This window comes from Lissotriton helveticus, chromosome 4_1 (assembly GCF_964261635.1).
Source record: "Lissotriton helveticus chromosome 4_1, aLisHel1.1, whole genome shotgun sequence".
In the NCBI taxonomy this organism is placed as follows: Eukaryota; Metazoa; Chordata; class Amphibia; order Caudata; family Salamandridae; genus Lissotriton; species Lissotriton helveticus.
The window spans coordinates 1,406,552,626-1,406,577,063 of record NC_136063.1 but is presented as its reverse complement, the minus strand read 5'-3'; the positions used below and the strand labels follow the sequence as shown (position 1 = coordinate 1,406,577,063).

The following is a 24,438-nucleotide window of genomic DNA, read 5'->3' as shown; positions in this document are numbered from 1 at the left end:
TTCAGGCATTCACTATAAAAGAACCCTTTTTGCATTTTTCCCAAGACTGTCACTTTGCGGACGAATCCAACATTCATACCAAAGGTGCCATCTCAATTTCATCTAAATGAACCAGTTAAGCTGAAAGTTTTCTTTTCAAATCCTTTAACCCCAGCGGAGAGAACATTGCATTCTTTAGACATCAAAAGATGCTTAAAGTTCTGCCTCCAGAGAACCAAGACTTTAAGAAAATCAGATCAACTGTTTGTGGCTTATGGCCAGACTACATTGGGTAAAGCGGTCACTAAAGCTACAATTTCCAGATGGATAGCCTCCGCCATTCAGTGCTGTCACATCAAGGCTAACCGACTGTTGACAAGGTCTGTTCGAGTCTGCAGCTTTGTTTGCAGGTATGACGTTTGAGAACATTTGCCGTGCTGCGACATGGAAGAATGTCCACAAGTTTACAAGACACTACTGCCTATAATCAGCAAATCAGGATGATGCGGCAGTGGGCCAAGCTGTTTTATGCCACCTGTTTCCATAGGAATACATTCAGGTACTAACGTTGGCTTATTTCTTAAAAAGTACATAAGATTCAAGTTGTTGTTTATAATATGCAGACATATATTAACATATAGTGAGTTTCTAGGGTACTAAAGTTCCTTTCCTGTAGGAAATTGCACAATTTCTATGTTGATTCTGAATATGACTTGTTAATAGATCAATCTCTAGGCGATTGTTGGTTGTTATCTGTATATTCATGGGGGTGCACTACGATAAGTCTCCCACCATCCGCAACCGACTTTGCCTGGTTTTCTGCTTGCTATTCTGATTCAGGCATGTGACTCTATGAAAGATACCCTAATACTGGATAAGAAAACAAGTTACTTACCTGTAACTTCAGTTATCCAGTATTGGTATCTTTCATAGATTCACATGCACCCACCCTCCTCCCCGGAGAGTCAGTTCTCTAAGTTTGGGATACTTGTTCCCACTTGTGCTACGAAAACCTGAGGAGAACTGGCTCTGCAGAGAGGGTTCTAGAGGGTGCTGTAAGCTGATTGGTTGGAGAAAAGACTTTGGTCTTTTTAACATAATGAGGTAGATAGGCTACTATAATTTAGGCCTCAGGCCTTTTTCTAGGGCCTACTACTACTACAAAGTGCTTTTGGCACTACTTTTTTATTTACAGTGGGACTCCCGCCTCGGCGACGGGGAATGATTCAGGCATGTGAATCTATGAAAGATACCAATACTGGATAACTGAAGTTACAGGTAAGTAACTTGTTTTCTTGTTCATCACCATCTAAAGTGTCTACATTTGTCCTGATCCTATTAATATCTTGTTTCCAACACATTTCAGAGTTGCCCAAAAATGTGCTTCATTTTTGCTTTCCTAACTGCTGTATGTGTTGTGTGTTACAAAAAATAACATCCTGCAGCCTTTTCTTTCACACTCCCTGTACCCAGTAAGATTGTCACATAATTCACTTTAATTCTCTTTCCCTGACTGCAATGTGAGAGGAGTTTGTAAACACCAATCCCTGTTTAAAAAAAAAAATGAGTTAGTCAGAATACATAGCCTGACATTTGATTTCTGTCTTTGAAGCACAGAAAATGTGACAAGACAAACACAGAATTTAAAAGCATCTTCATTTATTGCGCGGTATGTTACAACCCACCAAAAATCAGCGCATGACACACCAGTGGGTCGCGACTTATAATTTGGGACACATTGCCTTAGAGGTATAGTACCACTGGCATGAAACATCACAACATTTAGAAAAACTGGTCTGGTTTAATCATACTTGCTCTCACATTATTGAGGAACTATTATTAAATAGGAAATTGTTGTATTTACCTGTTACACTTTAGAATTAATTGAATGTAGAATCAATGTGTATTTCTTGTTTTACAGAATGCAATCACTTGTACCGCTGGTGCACCGTTTAAAGACTCGGATGGAACCTCCAGATTATGAAATGGTAAACTGTCAAATATCATCAAGTATTTAGCAATATTTATCTGTACTTTGAAACGTTTGAAGATAAAACTGCACTGACGAGCTTGGAGTAACGCCATCCTTTGACAGCATGCGCAAATGCAGTATGTGAAAATGAGTCATAAAGGAAGCTGCAATTTTACCGAGCAGTACATGTGCTTCTTTAATTGGCTGGCCAGTTCCCAGCATTCAGTCGAGACTGCTAATCTGATTGATTGGTTCTTCGATTGATTATTTGAGCCTATATTATGCATTTTACCATAATACAGTGATCGAAGTTCATCTAGATTCCAGACGACTACTTCTTTAATGAGTTTCACTTCTTTGTTATCAGTGCTTAAATGGAAATATATACAGTGGAGGAACTCTTTATCCCAGAGTACCTGTTTACTAATGAGGAGTGCTGGTACTCTCCCTTTCAAATTGAATAGGTTTATGTACTCAATACTTGACAGTACCTTTTTATTTAAAATGTTCTTTTCACCAGAAATGAAAATTCTCTTTCAAACTCATGTTTACACCCAAATTGGGATTAGAACCCATGCATTAATAGCACACACTACAGCTTTTTGACCCGCATGATTTTCATATTATTAATCCTGGTTCTGATAAAGAACAAGCACTACATTGTGTGATTTTGCATAACTAGAAAGTAAGAAACATACTCGAATAGTACATTACCTCCTGCTTCAATGTGCAAAACTTAAAATTGTGCGGTATTGTGCACTCTGTAAATACTGCACCATGCAGTATTGCTATTAACTGTGTGTGTAATGAGCCCTTGCGGTTTTTTGCCACTTTTTTTTATTGAGCAGACAAAGCAACAATGCATACTCCCCTGCATTGTAATCAAAACAAACGAGGTTTTAAATATAAACTTGAAGACTAGCAGGCAATCATATGTAGTGGAGAGGAAAAATGGAAAGGAAGACAACAAATCCAATTATACTCCATCAAGAGTAACATCTAAGTTAAATAGCCTAAACGTGTGCATAGCTAGCAATGCATGTTTTTTGTTTGTTTGTTTTTTAAAGCTATTTAAAGCAATTTTCTGAAACTTCGCATCTGAATATATACATAATTATAAGTATAATTTTACAACATAAGATAGATTCTATGACATAAAGTGGAGGTGCGCTGAAGTGCTTTGAAGGAAAAAGGAAAAATAAACAGAAAAAGAAAAAGAAGTGGATACATTCTTTTTTCTCATTAAATCAGATTTGATGGGTTGAGTGAGTTATCTAAATTTTCCTTACATTTCAAAAATGATAACTAATAAGATTGCTCTTAATCAATTTAGAGTGGAACCATGCTAAAGTGCTATTGATTTATACTGGCCTAATAATATTATCCCAAAACTTCCAATTTGAGCGTTAGAGTAAATATTCTACATTTTCCTCGAATTTCTAAAGTGTGGAAAATAACATTGCACTTAATCGATATCAAGTGACAGCAGTGCTAAAGTGCTTTGGTGTTTTTTCCTAGCTTAATAATGTAATTAGATGGACTGGAGTTTCTCCCATATTTCTAATGTAACAATAAATCAATTTACTTTCTACCTTTCTCTCCCTCTTCCACCCTTCCCCAAAGGAAACCAAGAGGAGCGTTTAAATAGTTGCGACTAATCCACAAGTTAAAAACATTGTGATGACGCCTCTGGACTTGCTCCGGAGTGCTGATCTTAACCTGCCAGATTCCTGAGAGTACTGTGTTATTATCCCTTTTTGTCTGAGTGATGATAGGTGTGCATAGCGCGCTGATGTCACCTATCTAAAAGTAAAATGAGCCATTAGGCTCATTTTACTTTCATTGCCGTCAGTGATCTGGGGCATATCTAGTCAGAGGTAGTAAGCACTGTATAAATGCAATTACAATATAATACAATACAATATCTCATCTCTTCATGGAATGCTTGAATTAATCTCAGCCATTGGTAATTACTCAGGCCACATCCCAATACATCATTATGTTGCACACCATGTTTGTATACTTCTGTAAACTCTTACAAAATAGATGAGCGCAGCCTGCTCAGGCATCAGAATGCACCCCCACCTCAGAGCAGGTCCAACACTACTGGGTGCCGGAATGGATGTTCTACAATCTTTCCACCCTGGGATACAGAAAGCTCAATAGGCACCAGGGAAATGATAAAAAAAGAGGTGGGGGTCATGCCCCCACACCAGATCCAGTTCAGCATTCTTTCTGCAACCCGTCCAATACCCCCTGGGGAAGGGTTGGAGGATTTGCCCTCCAAAGGGGCTGAAATCCCACTGGATGCCAGGGATTTATTATTAAAGAAATTACAGAGTTAGGGCCAGCCCTTCCTGACATCAGGCTGCACCTCCATATCTAAAGGCCCAACAGTCTTTTTGTCCCCCTCGGGACCAGAGCATTCCCATCTCCATGACAAGCAAAAGAAAATTTGTCTTTGCATGGTTACTGGTTTGATCCGTTCCTGTTGTGGGTGCTAGGTTCAGTGACACAAATAGGTGTACCATTTTTTATCGAGAGAAGTGTTGGAACTCTGGGTTGTAGGATTTTGCTGAACTCTGCAGATTATGAACCTTTTCCTCACAGAAATGAGAAAAATCTTTGTGATTTTAGCCATAGGCGATTTGCAGGGCACTCAGGGTAAGAAAACATAGTGGGAAGCATGCGCATCACACCACCCACAACTCCCCTAGATGCCTAGTGTCTGGCTTTAGTAGGTTTACCTTCATGGCTGCTGAGCCTGGGCCTAAATACCACTGCTACCCACTTCTCCAAAGCGAGTCAGTTTTGATGATGAAAAGTTTGTGTGTCTACTTTGCATTTTGGAGCCCTTCCTGTTGAGGGCACTAGGCCACCCCACTCAAGTGGAGTACCCTTTATATGGAGAAACTGAAAGAGCACAGAATGGTGAGCACTTGGTACAATCAATTGAATTTCTCTCCGATTTACTTCCAGATGTAAGCTAGTGTGCAGGAAAGAGCAAAGTTTGGAAAATGCCATCTGAATCATGTTTGTATGGTTAACCACAAATTCAGAGTTGAACAAATAACCAAACTCAGTATCTAGAACACATTAAAAAAAATCATAGATTAATTTTAGGCCCATTTTTCATTCATTCGGTTTTACCATATGAATTGGTGGTACACAATGAAATATTATAAGCTGCAGTTCAGCTGTCGGGTCCAACCAACAAACGCTCTTATCCCCGAGACTAGAAAGGTCTGACAAACCTAATACTATATTGCTTTTGTACATCAGCTATTTCTCCCATTTTATTTCCCATTATTTTTTTATTTCAAAGGCAAGTTGGTTTGGGAAAACCATGAAGTATGTACAAAAATTACCCCTTGCTAAATTCTTAATTTTTTCTAGTTTTCAGACATATATAGCTGTCAAGGTTGAAATGCAAAAAATGTTGGGACCCCCTTTATAATGATTACTATTCAAAGGCCAGGGAGAGGAGGGGAAATAACAGCAAACAGTACACAAGATACTCCCTCACGACCTATACAATATTACTTCCAATTTCAGAATACATTTCAAATGTATTCTGAAATTGGAAGTAATATTGTATAGGTCGTGAGGTAGTATCTTTTGTACTGTTAGCTGTCAAGGTTGAGCCATGGGATTCCTGCCTGTTTCCCGCGCAAATTGCAAGTAGCTTAAAACTACTAGAATAGGAACAATCCTTGGTAAAGTCAGTAAGTGTCCCCCTTTGGGATTGATTGACTTTGTCAGTGGTTCTCTCGTAGGGGATTTCCATTTATAGTCCTAAGCACTGAATAGTCCCACCTACATGTGGGGACCCCAGAGCACTTCTTCAATTTATATCGTCTTAAGTGTGGACTTTTGCCTTTCTTCGGGAAGGCCTGCAAAGACACTTAAGAATAGAGACAGATTGTGCAGCCTATATACATAGACTACCTGTGGTGTCCTCTTGTATAAATGAATAAGGAGGAATTTGTATGTTTAAAGAGTAGCTTTAATTCAAGCCTCAGCCACAGGAGAAATCTTCAACTGACGCTCAGAGCACAGATGTATTCCAGAATCTCACTTGAGAATGGAATACAAACATTGACAATTCCAATGCATTAAAGGTACAGATACAAACATTGAATACACAGCAATATCACACATCTCCCTCCTAAAGAAAGTTTGAACAATAATTATATTAAGGATGAGTCCTACAGATACTCAAATGATGGGAAAGGATGAATCTATGGTAAATAGTCTCTTAAATAAATGGGGGGTCTACGTATTCTTTGACTTCTAAGGGAAGATGAGGGTAAATTTGAACCATTAACAAAACTAGAAGTTGAAGGATGTAATCCTTGCCTTCTACACAAAGAGTCACGTAAGGGAATTCTTGATCTAACCACAACCACTCTGCTCCTGTTCCAAATTCTCCCATCCTCTGTTTTGATGGCATTCCTAAATACTTTCACTACTGCCTTTACCTCGGTATATTTTGACCAAGATCTACAACCAACAGGAGCTTTTATTCGGACAAGATCACCCACTAGTACCTTCTGTACATTCACACAATTTCTTTTATCAAAATAAGACTTTCTTTCATCCAACTTCCTTTCTTCCTTCTTACGCCACTCACCAATTCCATTATCAATCAAACCCTTGTTGAGATCCATCCAACCAGGACACAACCAAGTGTTGGGAGCCCTCCCTTTGAACAACACAAATGGAGATTTCCCAGTTGTCGAATGGGGTGCAAAGCGATAAGCATTTATTCTTTCCTGTAGAACTGATTTCCAATCTAAACTAGATGACCTTGCCAATTGTATAGCCTCCTTCAAGGTTTTATTAACTCTCTCAACTGCACCATTGGTCTCAGGATGATACAAAGAACACTTTTTATGTAGTATGCCAGACTTCTTCATGTATTCTTCAAAGACCCTAGAACAAAATTGTGGTCCATTGTCAGAAAGAAGACTATTGGGAAAACTCTCTTTCTTAAAGAGAGCGTCAAGGAATTTTATTACCTCATCCGAAGTGATTTCTCTAACAGCACACACCTCAATCCACCTAGAGTACAAATCCATCAAGACTAATAGATAAGGGGTATCACTCACACCTGACAGAGGACCAACTATATCAATAGCCACTTCATCCCAAGGATGACTTGGTAACAATCTCTTAACCATGGGCATCTGCTTAGTTTTTAATATTTTATCACTAGCACAGCACTCTGGGCAATCTCTCACTAATCTCTCAATCTCCAGATCCATGCCAGGCCACCAAAATTGCATGCGTAAAATTTCTTTAGTTTTAACAATGCCAAGATGTCCATTCTGGGCATGGGACAAAAGTTTCTTCCTAATACCCAGAGGCGGTACCATTTTTGTACCACGAGTTAAAAATCCAGAATTTGTAGAAAGCTCATCAGAAACTAAAGTCCAGGGTTTTTCTAATCGAGAGTTACTACTCAAAGACAGCATCACCCTTTTTATCTCTTCATCCTTTTCAAGCTCATCTCTCCATTCTTTCTCTTCAATTGCTCCTTCTGTAATCTCACATACATTTATGGAATCATTGGAACAACCACATTCATCCTCTTCTACAAAATTTTCCTTACCTACCATTCTTGAGAGACAATCAGCAGATTTGTTTGATACTCCTGGAATATAATCAACAGAAAAATCAAACTCCTGTAAAGATACAATCCATTTCCTAATTCTTGAAGAGATCGCATCTAAACCCTTTTTATCAAAAACCTCCTTCAATGGTTTATGATCTGAAAGAACACACACCTTTGTCCCCCAAATCAGGTTCTTCAATTTCCTCAGAGCCCAATAGATGGCAAGAGACTCCTTCTCTATAACAGAATAGTTTAATTCTGAACCTCTCAAACACCTGGAAGAGCAACAAATTAAACAATCCTTTCCATTTCTTTTCTGTATCAAAACAGCACCAAGACCTTTTTCACACGCATCAGTGAATAAAATAGTGGGTAACCCTGGTATGAATGCCTGAAGAGAGGGAGCCTTATTCAATTCAGATTTAATACCATCAAATTCTTTCTTGCACACCTCTGTCCATACATACTCAACATTTCTTGCTGTCAACTTTCTCAACGACTGAGTTTTATCTGCAAAATTATAAATAAATTTGCCATAAAACTCCACCATACCAAGGAAGGAAATTAATTCTTCTTTATTCACAGGCTCCTTAACCTTATTAATAGTCTGCACTAATTCCTTTTTGGGAAAGATTCCTCGATCAGTTATTCTATGGCCCAAGTAATTTACTTCTTTTACACCAAATTTACACTTACTTCTTTTAAGTGTCATACCCGCATCCTCCAAACGTCTGAGAGCAGCACATACACGACCATAATGTTCTTCCATACTGTTGCCATAAATAAGTAAGTCATCCTGATAGCATCTGACACCTGGTAACCCTTTCAAAATTCTAGCCATAATTCTTTGGAAAACTGAAGCCGCAGATATAAGGCCAAACGGCATCCTCTTATATCTGTATGTACCCATGGGAGTGATGAAAGCTGTTAAGTCCTGGGAATATTCATCTAATACAACCTGGTGGTAGGCTGACGCCAGATCTAAAGTGGGGAAAAATCTAGCCCCTTCTAATGTACTCACCATCTCATCTATATTTGGAAGGGGAAACCTGTCAACTACCACTTCTTAGTTTAACGCTCTGAGATCAACACAGAGTCTAATTTCACCAGTTGGTTTCTTAACCACAACTACAGGAGCTAACCATTCAGTAGCTTCCACCTGTTCAATCACACCACTCTTCAACAATTTTTCGATCTCCTCTTTCACCTTCTCTTGTTCCATTAACGGTATTCTTCTTACTTTTGCTACTACAGGTATAGCACCCTCTCTTAATCTGATGTGGTGCCTGTAATCCTTCAAACAGCCTAAGCCTTCTCTAAATACATTGGGAAACTTATTTGTTAAATCTTTACACAAGTCTTTTCCTATATCCTTCATATCCACAGTGTCTATCTGTTGAATTTGAACTTGAGGATTGGCATTAGGATTCAAAGTTACCCTAAGTTGACCTTGATGTACCCAACCTAATAAGGTATCCCTTTTTTTTTTTGCAACATAAATTTTACCCACAATGGTCCTACTCCCAAGTTCTATCTCAGCCATGAAACAACCAACCATTTTAATCGGATTGTCTGAATACCCAAGGGGTTTCACATCTGATCTCATCATTCTTACTTTACCAGCAAAATGTGTGTTAAATAACTCTTCATCAATTAAAGTTATCCGAGAACATGAATCAAATTTGAAGTTAATCATGACATTTCCTACTTTTACATCATGTTTTGGATGATCAGATACCTCACATTTTATCTCAAAAGTAATGGTTCTAACTTGTGGTTGTGATTGACTCCAACGTTTCCTTGTCAAGTCAGGTCTAAATATTTTTGTTCTACAACATTTTCCATAATGCCCTCTCTTCCCACACACATTACATGAAATCTTTAACGCAGGACAAATTGGAGAGTTGGCTAAGTGACCTATTTGTCCACATCTGAAACATGAAAATTTGTTACTCTGTTGTGTGAAATTGTTCTGATTTGCCGAACTTGATGCCAAATTCTCTTTTCCAGAACCAGTTTGAGTTTCATTTGTCTCATTCTTCTTAACTTGACAAACTATTTCTTCAATTTTTGTTTCTTCTTTTTTTTTATTCAATGACCCTTTATCTTTTTCTTTTTTTAACTCACCAACGCACTTTGTCATATGTTCCACCTGTTTTGCTATGGCCAATACTCCCTCAAGAGGTGGTTCATCTTTTAACCAAAGCTCTTTTCTAATCTCATCATGTGTACATCTAAGTACAAACTGATCCCTTATTCTTTCATCAAGGGTTAAACCAAAGTTACAAGAGGATGCTAACTTTCTTAATGAAGAAACATAATCTTCTACAGTCTCATCTCCTTTTTGTTCTCTTAAACCAAAATGGTAACGCTCCATAATGGTACTGACCCTCGGGAGATAATGTTTGTCAAGTTGTGCAATCGCAATTTCATATTCATTTAAATTGCGTTGTTCTCCAGCAGATAAAATTCCAATGCATTAAAGGTACAGATACAAACATTGAATACACAGCAATATCACACTACCATGGCCGAATTCTTCATCATCAAGTCAAAAAAGGGCCAGAACAAAGTATTTCTGTATAATTTCAAGATGTGTTAAGCAAACAGCATAAATCTCCTTCACATCTCCTTTTTGGGTCTCGCCTAGCGTTGCAGAACACATGCGGTGCGCGCTTTGCGAGGCATTCAGTATACAGTATCGCGTTGAAGCTCCACCCATTTTTTCAATTGGCTTTTGGTTTAAATGCTGCCTTCCGATTGGTTTGAGGCTTGTTAGTCCCTCCTCATGAAAGCCCTGTCGTCATTTGTATCCTTCCACGGCTACTGGCCCCTTTACTGCCAACACTATTTTCTTCCCATGCCTCCTCCTCCTCTCCCGCAGTGTGTGACTTCTCGGACTCCCCCCCCCCCCTCCCCACCCCCGTTGGTGCCTTCTTTCCCACCCGCACTTCTGATTCTAATGCAATAGGTATCGCGTAAATGCAAGTCCTATTGCATTTCCAATGCTTACTTATTAAGTCCTTTCTGTGACATACGAGGCGGATTTGATATCCCGGCATGCCTCTGTTCGTACTTGCACCTCGCTGACGTTTACACTGTTCTAGTTACCTCCTGCTGCAGGCGCATGGCTCGCTGTGTTCTGAGGAGGATGGGAACGGGTAAGGTGGTAGTGGGCTGGAATGGAGTATATATATATATAGCCTGATATAAATCAAGACACATGTACAAATAAATGCTACGTCATGATTATTAGTAAACTGCATTCGGAATGCCTTAATTAGGATCTGCGGCGGCAACGCACACATCCTCCTTTCATAATATAGTTATATGTTTTTGACAGTGTACACTCAAACCAGATCCTATGTAAACAAAATAACCACACTCTATGAAAATAAAAAACAGACAAGCACACCACGCAGCACCGATGAAACTGTGCTGCCAAAATGTAAACACAACGTTTTCGTGAAAATGTCCTATTAAAGTACACAAACAAATACACACGTCATACAACCTTTATGAAACTGCACATCCCCTTACAAGGCACACACCACAGAGTCCTTGCGGAAGAATGGTTTCCCCGTGAAGTAGATGTGTACATACAGCACAGCCAAAATATTCACCCTGCATAACCTGTGCACAGCACACGTCCACGAAGGAGGGGTTGTGCAGACTTTCCAATGCAAAATATATCTTCTAAAGTTGTTTTGGGTGAATGTCCAGTCTGTTCTCCTCGGGTAAACACAGTGTGAGAAGTTGGCCTGATATATGATGTTTCCAATTCTGGAACACCTTGTATTAGTCCAAACAACCCTTATGGTGTCTGGTTGTAAGTCAACCTTATTAGACAAGCTATCCCAGGGGTAGCATGGACTAAGCAGCCTAAAGCCTTAACTTAAGAGGTCGTGTTAAGCGAGCTGTTTTACCACATACAATCCTGTAATATCAAATGAAAGGACACCACACAAGTATATATTATAAAAATATATGTATTTATTACTAAAAACAATCCCCAGTATTCTTTATGAACAAAGGGGCACAAGCGTTAAATCAAAAGCACAGTATAACATACAAAGTTGCACAATTTTGGATGAGGCCTAGGGGCCACTCAAACCATATACTAAAAAAATGGTATAAGAGATACCAATCGATCAGTGGTTAGGCCTAGGGCCTAGGGAATCGCTGGGAGCAGTCGGGAGTAGCAATGCTGAAGTCGGGAAAAGCCCGCGGGATTCGGGTGCAGCACGTAAAGTGCGGCTTGCACCAATGTAAAGTCAATGGTGCGTAAAAGTTACAAAGTTAGAGTTTAAGGACACTTCCGCTGAACCTAGAGGAACAAAACTTAAGACACAGACCCTAGAGGTGTGTACCAGTGTGGGAACACCGGCGTTGCAATGTTACCTCACCCACAGGAAGTGGGTGCACAGGGTCGAAGTTGAGTCGGGTTTCGTCACGCAGGCTCTTGGTGCTTGGAGCTGAAAGGGCTGCAGGCGAGGTGAAAGAGAAGTGTCCGGTGGAGTCCAAGGGTGGACTCAAGTCGAAAAGAATCTGAAAGCAGAGGGGACAGAGTCTGGGTCACTCAGCAGTGACCAGGGTGGAACCAGGATAGAACCAGGCAATGTCGGGTGCAATCAGGTGGTTGTCGAGGAGCTTCTCTCCGCTGTCACGTGGGCTCTGGGGCATCTACGACGTCCAGGAGCGGGTCACGATCTGTCCCACGCAGGCTCTCGCCGTCGGCGCTGTCGGCTTCAAGATTGGAGCAAACAACACTTGGCAAAAGCAATCCACGCGAAACCGGGAGATTGCTTCTCACTCGAACCAGGAGGGTCAGAGTGGGGGCTCCTTTTCAGGGGAGCTGGTGCAAATCTGGAGCAACCAGAATCGCAGGTCGAATTTCAAGTTTCGTCGGTACAGGGGCCACAAGCCGGCTGGCAAGTGACCGGACCAACGCGTTGAGCCAAAAGAAGCAGAAGGGCCCCACGCAGCACTCGTCGAGTGTGGAGGGCTGAACTTCGGTGCAAGAGTGGCTCAGGGTTGGGGCTTCTCAAACCCCGGTGCACAGCTTCGAGGGTCACTCGTGGGCTGCACGGTCAGCGTCTCGTGGTCTTTTCAAGATGGCGTGCCCCACGCTTCCGGTCGCCTCCACGGGTCTCAGCTCTGCAGGGACTGTGGATCGGGCTGTTGGAAGGCAGGCAAGCTTGATCTCGTCGATCTCTGTCGCTCGAGTTCCGGCGGGAACTGCAACAAAGCAGACGTCGAAGGCTGGATGGTGCCTGTTTGCACAGGGTGGTCACTCCTTGACCACAAGGGAGATTCTTCAGTCTTCTACGTTGAGTAGGATGTCGAAGGGTCCAGAGTTTCGTTTCTTATGTTTCATCAGGATAATCTGAAGTGCATTGGCACTGCTCCCATTCTTATACCAATCTAGGGGGCTGGATTACCTGCTAGGTCCCCTCCTATGGGTGGGACCCAGGAAGTGGGTGGATACACCCCCTTCCTTTGATCCTGGCTGCGCTGGGACGGGGGCTGGAGTGCCCCAGAACCGGTTTGGCCGGATTATGCCAGGGGCAGCATTGTGCTCCCCATGCAGTGTCTGGTTTCTTTCAAACCTCCCTGCTACAATCCACTATCTCCTGTCTGAGGGGGTGTAACACCGCCCTGCGACAGGAAACCCTTTGTCCAGGCCCCCTTGGCTGAGTTTCGGTCAGCTGCAGGGGGTCAGACCTGTGTCTGTGGCAGAAGCATCCATTTTGTGGATGTGAGGCTCTTTTAAAATTAACCGCATTTCAGTAAAGTAACATGTCTTTTCCCTCTAGAGGGGTGGAATGCTATCCCCGTCGCCAGAACTGGCGAGGGGATAGTATTCCAAATCGTATGACACCTTACACGACATGTTTTGATAAAGCCAAACCAAAGTTGCTATATAACCGCGAGGATTATAATGCACTTAATAGTATATGGTATGGCATTATCCTAAAATAGCTTAGGGAGTTGTTCCCGACAGCTGCAGACAGGCTCAGCTCATGCTAGAGCTCCATCTCACATTAAACCACGCACTCTGCCTCCAGGATTGATGAGGCCTTCCATAGGAGTGGCTCACAGGTTTATATGTGTCCAGATATAGGTTTAGATATAGGTATACTATACCTAAGCAAGGGGTGATTACACCACCTTGCCCCAGCTGAGTGATCAGCCAGTTGTGTCAATTTAAGAACCAGCCAGGGGTGGCAAAAGATATGCTGCAGCCCCTGGTAGGCCTTGGTGGCACCTATGCCCTGAGCACCTATAGTGCATGGTACAGGGGCTGACAAGGAGTCCATTTCCAATTGTGGTATGTACCTATAGCACATGTATTAATAATTTAGAGAGAGAACAGCAGGCTGGGGGTCTGATTAGCAGGCCCACAGCCTCAGTAGTCGAAAACCAGTGAAGCAAAAAGCAAAAATTTGGGGTGACCATAGGATAGCAGACCCTACTCTCCTACACAACCCCCCCCCCCCCCAAACGCAGGGACATTAAACTAACCTTGACCAGATAAGTCTTCATGTTCTAAGTGGAAGTACCTGGAGAGACCATCTGCTTTACCATGGTCAGTCCCTGGGCGGTGCTCCACTGTAAAGTCCATCCCCTGTAGGGAAATGGACCACCTGAGCAGTTTGGGATTTTCACCCTTCATCTGATTTAGCCACAAGAGGGGCTTATGGTCTGTCTGAACTAGGAAGTGAGTTCCAAACAAGTAGGACCTCAACTTCTTCAGGGCCCAAACCACAGCAAAGGCCTCCCTCTCAATGGCTGACCAACGTTTCTCCCTGGGGGTCAGCCTTCTGCTAATAAAAGCAATGGGCTGGTCTTGACAATCTTGATTAAGTTGTGAAAGCACAGCTCCCACCCCCAACTCAGAAGCATCTGTCTGTACAATGAACTGTTTGGAGTAGTCAGGACTCTTCAGGATAGGTGCAGAGCACATGGCCTTCTTCAGGTCATCAAATGCCTTCTGACAGCGAACTGTCCACTGAACCTTTTTTGGCATCTTCTTGGATGTCAAGTCATTTAATGGTGCCACAATGGACCCATAGTTTTTCACAAACTTTCTGTAATACCCAGTCAGGCCCAAGAAGGCTCTGACTTGTGTCTGGGTAACTGGAGGAGCCCAGTCCTGTATGGTCTGGATTTTGCTCTCCAGTGGTTGAACCTGACCCCCACCTACTAGGTGGCCCAGGTACACAACCTTACTCTGCCCTATCTGGCACTTAGTAGCCTTGATAGTCAGGCCTGCCTTTTGCAGGGCCTCCAGAACCTTCTTCAGGTGGATCAGGTGATCCTCCCAGGTGGAGCTAAAGACAGCAATATCATCTAGATATGCTGCACAAAAGTCATCCAACCCAGCAAGGACTTGATTCACCAACCTTTGGAAGGTGGCAGGTGCATTCTTCAAACCAAAGGGCATCACCGCAAACTGATAATGTCCACTGGGGGTAGAGAATGCTGTCTTGGCTTTTGACTCCTCAGCTAGTCTGATTTGCCAGTAGCCAGCTGTCAAATCAAATGTGCTCAGAAACTTGGCAGAAGCCAATCTGTCAATGAGCTCATCTGCTCTTGGAATGGGATGTGCATCTGTCCTAGTGACAGCATTGAGGCCTCTGTAGTCCACACAAAACCTCATTTCTCTCTTTCCATCTTGGGTATGAGGTTTTGGCACAAGGACTACTGGGCTGGCCCATGGGCTCTCTGATGGCTCAATCACTCCAAGCTCCAACATCTTTTGCACCTCAGCCTTGATACAATCCCTGACATGGTCAGGTTGCCTGTAGATCTTATTCTTGACAGGCAGACTGTCACCAGTGTCCACCTCATGGGTGCACCAGTTAGTCTGGCTGGGTGTGAGTGAAAACAAGTGTCTGTGGGCTTGCAGAACCTGTCTGCAGTCCATCTGTTGCTGGTCAGTGAGGCTGCCTGCCAAGGCTACTCCATCTACTGAACCATCATCAGGGTTCTGAGAAAGCAGGTCTGGGAGAGGGTCACTCTCTTCCTCCTGTTCCCCATCTGTGGCCATGAGCAAGCTCATGTCCTCCCTGTCCACAAATGCTTTCAAACGATTCACATGGAGCACCCTGTGGGGGCTCCTGGGGGTTCCAAAGTCAACCAAGTAGGTGACTTCTCCCTTTTTCTCAATGATAGGGTAGGGTCCAGTCCATTTGTCCTGGAGTGCTGCTGGGGCCACTGGCTCCACCACCCACACCTTCTGCCCTGGCTGGAACTCAACCAGAACAGCCTTTTGGTCATGCCAAGCTTTCTGTAATTCTTGACTGGCCTCCAGGTTTTTGGATGCTCTTTCCATATACTCAGCCATCCTGGAGCGGAGACCAAGTACATAGTCCACTACATCTAGCTTAGGCTTTTTGAGAGGTAACTCCCATCCTTCCTTCACCAAACATAGTGGACCCCTCACAGGGTGGCCAAACAAAAGTTCAAAAGGGCTGTAGCCAACCCCCTTCTGTGGGACCTCTCTGTAAGCAAAGAGCAAGCAGGGTAAAAGAATGTCCCATTTCCGCCTAAGCTTCTCTGGTAATCCTTTTATCATTCCCTTGGGGGTCTTGTTGAATCTCTCCACAAGCCCATTGCACTGTGGGTGATAGGGTGTGGTAAACTTGTAGTTTACTCCACATTCCTTCCACATTGCTTTCAGATAACTAGACATAAAGTTAGTACCTCTGTCTGATAATACCTCCTTTGGAAAGCCCACTCTTGAGAAAACTGCAATGAGGGCTTTTGCCACCACAGGTGCTGTGGTGGTCCTCAGGGGAATTGCTTCTGGGTACCTGGTGGCATGATCCACTACCACCAGTATAAATCTGTTCCCAGATGCTGTTTGAGGATCCATGGGACCCACAATGTCTATTCCAACACGTTCAAAGGGTACCCCCACCACAGGTAGTGGTATTAGGGGGGCCTTTGTTGTGCAACCTGACTTACCACTGGCTTGGCAAGTGACACAGGAGCGACAAAACTCCTTGACATTTTCTGACATATGAGGCCAGTGAAAGTGTGAAACAAGCCTGTCCCACGTTTTGTTCTGGCCTAAGTGTCCTGCAAGGGGGATATCATGGGCCAAGGTAAGAAGGAAACCCCTAAACTTCAGAGGTATGACCAACCTCCTGGCTGTACCAGGCTTGGGGTCTCTAGCCTCTGAGTAAAGGAGTCCATCATCCCAATACACAGTATGGGTACTTTGGGCATCCCCTGCAGCCTCAGCAGCAGCCTGCTGTCTGAGGGGTTCAAGTGAAGGGCAATCTAATTGAGCCTGCCTCAGGTCTGCCCTTGAGGGTCCCCCTGTCCCCAGAAACTCAACCTGGTCAGGTTCAAGTTCCTCAGAGACAGTCTCCTCTTGGACTGCAGAATCAGTTTCCTGTGAAACCTGATCCTCAACCTGGGGCAAGGTGGAAGGCTCAGCCTTTCCTGTCTTGCTCCTTCTCTTGGGTTGTGGTTGGTCTATTGTTTCAAGATCCACCACTGGTTCAGGAAGGCACTTCTTAGCCTGAGACTTTGTCACTGCAAGGACATGAGCTGAAATCCCTAGCATTTCTGCATGAGTCCTGTACTCCACTTCTGACCAAACTGAGCTTTCAAGATCATTGGCTAACAGACAGTCTACTGGGAGGTCTGCACTCACAACAACTTTCTTTAGGCCATCTACCCCTCCCCAGGAGAAGTTCACAACTGCCACACTATGGGAAGTAGTGGAGTTGCTTGCATTGGTCACTAGGTAACTTTCACCTAGTACAATCTGTCCAGGGTCCACAAAGTCAGGTGTCACCATTGTGACACTGGCACATGTATCCCTGTAGGCCTGAGCCAGTTTCTCATTGATTAAAGGCGTCTGCCTATATTTGCCCAGGTTACTGGGACTCACTGTAGTGGACAAAGCTAAGTCCACATCATATAGGAGAACTGCCTGAGTAGGGATTCTGACTAGGCCAGATCCTACTTCAGTACCCAGGGTTAACCCTACTACACCCTTTGGCTGTGTTCCACCACTGCTTACTGAACTAGGGGGTGCAGGTGCTTTAGGAGCTGCAGTGGTGGGGACTGGATTTGTCTTGGTGCATTCACTGCCCCAGTGTGAAACTGATTTGCAGTTATTACACCAAGGTTTCTTTGGGCCATTATTATTCTTTTTCTTGTTTCCATTTTGGGGACCACCCTCCTTATTATTAGTTTGGGGGCCTGAAGACTTCTGGTCCTTTTCTTTATCTTTCTGATTCCCACCCTTCTGGTCAGTTTTCTTCTGGTCACCACCTTGGTTCTGGGGTTTCCGCTTAATCCTTGTTCTGACCCACTTGTCTGCCTTCTTTCCCAATTCTTGGGGAGAGGTCAGATCAGAGTCAATAAGGTATTGATGCAACAGCTGGTTTGTACAGTTGTTAAGGATTTGTTCTCTCATGATAAGATTGTACAATCCTGTATAGTCTGAAACTTTACTTCCCTGCAACCAACCCTCCAGAGCCTTAGTGGCACAATCCACAAAATCAGTCCAGTCCTGAGTCTGTGCTTTTTGGGTGTCTCTGAACAACAACCTGTATTGCTCAGTGGTTAGGCCAAACCCTTCAATAAGAGCACTCTTCAGGACAGAGTAGTTTTTGGCATCCTCAGGTCTAACTGTGAGGAGCCTGTCCCACCCTTTCTCTGAAAAGGAGTACCATAAAATTGCAGCCCACTGATCCTGAGGAACCTGCTGTACCGTGCAGGCTCTCTCAAGAGCAGTCATCCATTTGTGGATGTCATCCCCTTCCTTGTAGGGGGCCACAATTTTTGTCAGGTTTCTATTATCATAGCTCCTGTCTTTTTCTCTAGGAAATATGCTGCCACCAGTGGCATCTAAGCCACACAATTTCTGCTCTCTTGCCAAGGCAAGTCTAGCTTGAGCCAGGGCTACCTCCTCCCTCTCTATTTGGAGTTTGACAGCCCTCATCCTGGCCCTATGCTCTTTTCTCTGAGAGGGAGTCATTCCTCTCTGAGATTCTCTTGAGGCACTAGAAATATGAGAGTCCCCTGATGGAGATCTCACCCTTCTGTTGCCTGGGAGAATGTGGTTTTGGGATCTGGGGAGGTGCTGGCCCTCTCCATTCCCAAGTAGGTTTAAGTTGGCCTGGTTAAGCCTGGCAACTATAACCTGGCTACCCCTCTGATCCTGATCTTCAGGTTCATCTAAGTCTGAACCATCCTCCTCCTCTTCCTCCTCTTCTTCTTCCTCCTCCGGAGTGGTATCAGCTATAGGGGGGTTCACTCCCTCTCCTGACTCTAAGGGAACTGCATTCGCCTTTTCTAAGTCATCCTGTTCTAGAATGGCTATCAGGGAAGGATTGGTGGGACTTCTGCCCCTTTTTAACCCTCTTGAGATGCACAAGGCAACCAAGTCTTTGTGGGTTAGCTTGTCATAGCTGGAAGTTGCCTTGGTAAGGTCAACTGTCACAGAAACAGACCCTGAGGCTTTTCCTGTGTCAGACATGACTCTAGTGTGGTGTAAGTGATGCACCTACCTACACTAAGTGTTTCCCTACTGTACCTTACTAGTGAGTTGTAGTCAGGGTGTGCTAATCCCTTTAATCTGCAACTACTAAGTTCAGTAGAACTTAAATATGCTAAGCTTTTGATTTATATGTACCTAGAGGTACTTGATGTGATCTTTCAATTTGATAAAAAGATTGCAATGGTAAAACAACAGCAAGCTCAAATGCGCACCGCTGCTCACCAATGTGAGAAGTTGGCCTGATATATGATGTTTCCAATTCTGGAACCACCTTGTATCAGTCCAAACAACCCTTATGGTGTCTGGTTGTAAGTCAACATTATTAGACAATCTATCCTAGGGGTAGCATGGACTAAGCAGCCTAAAGGCTTAACTTAAGAGGTCGTGTTAAGCGAGCTGTTTTACCACATACAATCCTGTAATATCAAATGAAAGGACACCACACAAGTATATATTATAAAAATATATGTATTTATTACTAAAAACAATCCCCAGTATTCTTTATGAACAAAGGGGCACAAGCGTTAAATCAAAAGCACAGTATAACATACAAAGTTGCACAATTTTGGATGAGGCCTAGGGGCCACTCAAACCATATACTAAAAAAATGGTATAAGAGTTACCAATCGATCAGTGGTTAGGCCTAGGGCCTAGGGAATCGCTGGGAGCAGTCGGGACTAGCAATGCTGAAGTCGGGAAAAGCCCGCGGGATTCGGGTGCAGCACGTAAAGTGCGGCTTGCACCAATGTAAAGTCAATGGTGCGTAAAAGTTACAAAGTTAGAGTTTAAGGACACTTCCGCTGAACCTAGAGGAACAAAACTTAAGACACAGACCCTAGAGGTGTGTACCAGTGTGGGAACACCGGCGTTGCAATGTTACCTCACCCACAGGAAGTGGGTGCACAGGGTCGAAGTTGAGTCGGGTTTCGTCACGCAGGCTCTTGGTGTTTGGAGCTGAAAGGGCTGCAGGCGAGGTGAAAGAGAAGTGTCCGGTGGAGTCCAAGGGTGGACTCAAGTCGAAAAGTACCTGAAAGCAGAGGGGACAGAGTCTGGGTCACTCAGCAGTGACCAGGGTGGAACCAGGATGGAACCAGGCAATGTCGGGCGCAATCAGGTGGTTGTCGTGGAGCTTCTCTCCGCTGTCACGTGGGCTCTGGGGCATCTACGACGTCCAGGAGCGGGTCACGATCTGTCCCACGCAGGCTCTCGCCGTCGGCGCTGTCGGCTTCAAGATTGGAGCAAACAACACTAGGCAAAAGCAATCCACGCGAAACCGGGAGATTGCTTCTCACTCGAACCAGGAGGGTCAGAGTGAGGGCTCCTTTTCAGGGGAGCTGGTGCAAATCTGGAGCAACCAGAATCGCAGGTCGAATTTCAAGTTTCGTCGGTACAGGGGCCACAAGCCGGCTGGCAAGTGACCGGACCAACGCGTTGAGCCAAAAGAAGCAGAAGGGCCCCACGCAGCACTCGTCGAGTGTGGAGGGCTGAACTTCGGTGCAAGAGTGGCTCAGGGTTGGGGCTTCTCAAACCCCGGTGCACAGCTTCGAGGGTCACTCGTGGGCTGCACGGTCAGCGTCTCGTGGTCTTTTCAAGATGGCGTGCCCCACGCTTCCGGTCGCCTCCACGGGTCTCAGCTCTGCAGGGACTGTGGATCGGGCTGTTGGAAGGCAGGCAAGCTTGATCTCGTCGATCTCTGTCGCTCGAGTTCCGGCGGGAACTGCAACAAAGCAGACGTCGAAGGCTGGATGGTGCCTGTTTGCACAGGGTGGTCACTCCTTGACCACAAGGGAGATTCTTCAGTCTTCTACGTTGAGTAGGATGTCGAAGGGTCCAGAGTTTCGTTTCTTATGTTTCATCAGGATAATCTGAAGTGCATTGGCACTGCTCCCATTCTTATACCAATCTAGGGGGCTGGATTACCTGCTAGGTCCCCTCCTATGGGTGGGACCCAGGAAGTGGGTGGATACACCCCCTTCCTTTGATCCTGGCCGCGCTGGGACGGGGGCTGGAGTGCCCCAGAACCGGTTTGGCCGGATTATGCAAGGGGCAGCCTTGTGCTCCCCATGCAGTGTCTGGTTTCTTTCAAACCTCCCTGCTACAATCCACTATCTCCTGTCTGAGGGGGTGTAACACCGCCCTGCGACAGGAAACCCTTTGTCCAGGCCCCCTTGGCTGAGTTTCGGTCAGCTGCAGAGGGTCAGACCTGTGTCTGTGGCAGAAGCATCCATTTTGTGGATGTGAGGCTCTTTTAAAATTAACCGCATTTCAGTAAAGTAACATGTCTTTTCCCTCTAGAGGGGGGGAATGCTATCCCCGTCGCCAGAACTGGCGAGGGGATAGTATTCCAAATCGTATGACACCTTACACGACATGTTTTGATAAAGCCAAACCAAAGTTGCTATATAACCGCGAGGATTATAATGCACTTAATAGTATATGGTATGGCATTATCCTGAAACAGCTTAGGGAGTTGTTCCCGACAGCTGCAGACAGGCTCAGCTCATGCTAGAGCTCCATCTCACATTAAACCACGTACTCTGCCTCCAGGATTGATGAGGCCTTCCATAGGAGTGGCTCACAGGTTTATATGTGTCCAGATATAGGTTTAGATATAGGTATACTATACCTAAGCAAGGGGTGATTACACCACCTTGCCCCAGCTGAGTGATCAGCCAGTTGTCAATTTAAGAACCAGCCAGGGGTGGCAAAAGATATGCTGCAGCCACTGGTAGGCCTTGGTGGCACCTATGCCCTGAGCACCTATAGTGCATGGTACAGGGGCTGACAAGGAGTCCATTTCCAATTGTGGTATGTACCTATAGCACATGTATTAATAATTTAGAGAGAGAACAGCAGGCTGGGGGTCTGATTAGCAGGCCCACAGCCTCAGTAGTCGAAAACCAGTGAAGCAAAAAGCAAACCTACTCTCCTACACACAGTCTGAACATTATTACATATAAAAGAGGGGCTGCTGGGCACCTGGTGCACGCATTTTTAAAATTGTTTTTGAGTCTTCTTGTGTTTTTATAAAACTAATTACTAGTTTTAACCCTCTGGCACATTAGTAATTCTCACTCACCTGCTCACACGAAGGGCACTCTCCCCGTTCCACCGCGAGAAGTCTCGTTTGTGTGGAGGGAGTCCTGGCCCGACACACTTCCGGTGAAACGTGAGTTGGCGGTCTAGTGCCAAACTCACTCACACCCACATAAAAACAGATGCCTTGTCAAACGCACTGCGGATGCGCGCAGCGGGTGCTCCACTGGCGTGCCAAAGGCAAGCACATCTGCGCCCGTCCGCGCCCAAACGGGCCCAGGGACCGGAACCCCTGCCCCCGCTGCACACCACCAGCACAAGTATTCCAGCACATGACTGAAAACCATTAATAAATGGCCAGAGCAACAATGCTTACACTCTATATCTGTCCAAAGGAGCCATAACAGATGCCCACACTGTCATTATGAGATTCCCTTCCCTCGGTCCCCTCACCCCTGGTGTGACACAATCCACAAACTATTCCTGCTCACTGCCGATCCTTACCAAAACACAGAACTGAAATCTCAATGTTGCTAAGCGAAGAGGACCCTGAAGTACTCTTTCTTACCGAAACGTGGCTGAACACCTGTTCAGACCCAGACATAGTCCAAGCCCTACCTCCAGACTACTCCATCCAAAGAGTAGATAGAGAGTCAGAAAAGGGGGGAGGAATTGCCATCATACATAAAAATCACCTAACCTGTCGTCTGATTGACAGCCCGCTATCAAACTGTGAAAACACCCATTTTGCGATCAACTTTACCCCCTCCCTCACATTTACGGGCATCCTAGTTTATCGCCCACCAGGAATTCAGGACAGTTTGCAAAATCCCTACTAGAAACTATCGGCACCCTTGCAAGCCGCACGGCAAACTTTACCGTCCAAGGGGATTGTAACCTTCATTTCGATGACCCCGCAGCTTCACTCGCCACAGAACTTGCCCAGGACTTGGCATCCTTCCAACTTGTCCAAAAGGTCCTACTCCCCACCCATGGGAAAGGTCACCTGCTCGACCCCATCTTTTGCAACCTCGGAAACTTGGTTGGGCTCACACCCTCCCCTCTACCATGGACTGACCATTTCCTAATCCCTCTACTATGGACACACCCCCATACCACACCCTGCCCCTCCCCGCCGCACTCTTTACTTCGACCCTGGTCCAAATTGCCTGTAGAGAAATGGGTAAACGAACTGAACAGATTACCACCCACCACCGACCCTGAGATAAACAATGAAAACTTTCACAACTGGATTAAGGGTTCTCTCAACATGGTGCTCCCTAAAGTATCAGCCCAAAGGAAAACGGGCTCCCTATGCTCTCCATGGTACACACCTAATCTGCGTACCCTCAGGCAGCTTTGTAAAAAAGCTGAGAGAAGATGGAGAAAAAATTTTTCACCCACAAAAAAACTAGAATATAAATCGACCCTTCGCCACTACAAATCAGAAATTAAAACTGCACAATCCTCTTTTTATATGGAAAAGATTCTAGCAGCTAGCAACTTCCCCGTGAAATTTTTCATATTGCCACCATACTAATGAAGAACCCTGGCCCGCCATCACCCTTGGACTCCTCTAACCTCCGATGCACTGAATTGGCAAACTTTTTTCACTCTTAAAATTTATCCCTTGTAGGCTGCAGACAAAAGTAATGCCATTTATTTATTTATTTTACTTTGTCGAATTTATATGCTCTTGCTCGTTATCTCCGGAAGCTGATGTCTCTATTTCCATATATTAGTTACTTTTTGGCCCTGATTCTCACGCATCGCCTTTCTCTCATCAGCACTTTTTCTTTTCTGTTTCATTTCTATTCTGCATCTAGGATAGCGCTGCGTGAACCTGATTCATCTGCATATACAATGCATAAACAAAAAAAAATCGAAATTCTGGGGCAAGCACATTTGCAAAGGGAGAAGCATTAATTGTGCAATAAAAACTTTTATGGATCTCATTTCCATACAATGCCACTGGCTTTGCAGGCAATGGCGCCTGGGCTATAACTAATAACAAGATGTGAGAGTACTGCAATGTGCGCACCGGGTAAAGCAGTGGTCAGGTGTTTTATTTATAACCACGTTTAAAGTTTTGATATGATTTCATGGATGATAAAATCTGAAACAAATGAATGAATGAATGAATGTATGAATCGATAACGTCGGCCCAAGAAGCTTTGCAATTTATTTAAATGAAGGACTAATGTGCTGCATAGCTAAATACATATAAGGTCTCAAAGGCGAGATCGATTGCATTGCAAATGCTTGTTTATTATAGAGATGAAGAAGAGCAGGGCAGTGTAGCCTCAT

The 24,438-nt window shown here is 44.4% G+C and overlaps 1 protein-coding gene across 2 annotated transcripts in view; it reads left to right on the top strand.

Moving 5' to 3' along the window:
- The window catches only part of C4_1H5orf22 (chromosome 4_1 C5orf22 homolog), a 571,451-nt gene that overhangs the window by 338,701 nt on the left and 208,312 nt on the right, over window positions 1–24,438 (top strand). For both annotated transcript variants that reach the window (XM_078687957.1, XM_078687958.1), the window contains one exon: window positions 1,901–1,967. In XM_078687957.1, the coding sequence (XP_078544083.1) occupies window positions 1,901–1,967 (67 nt within the window). The remainder of the gene's footprint in view (window positions 1–1,900; window positions 1,968–24,438) is intronic.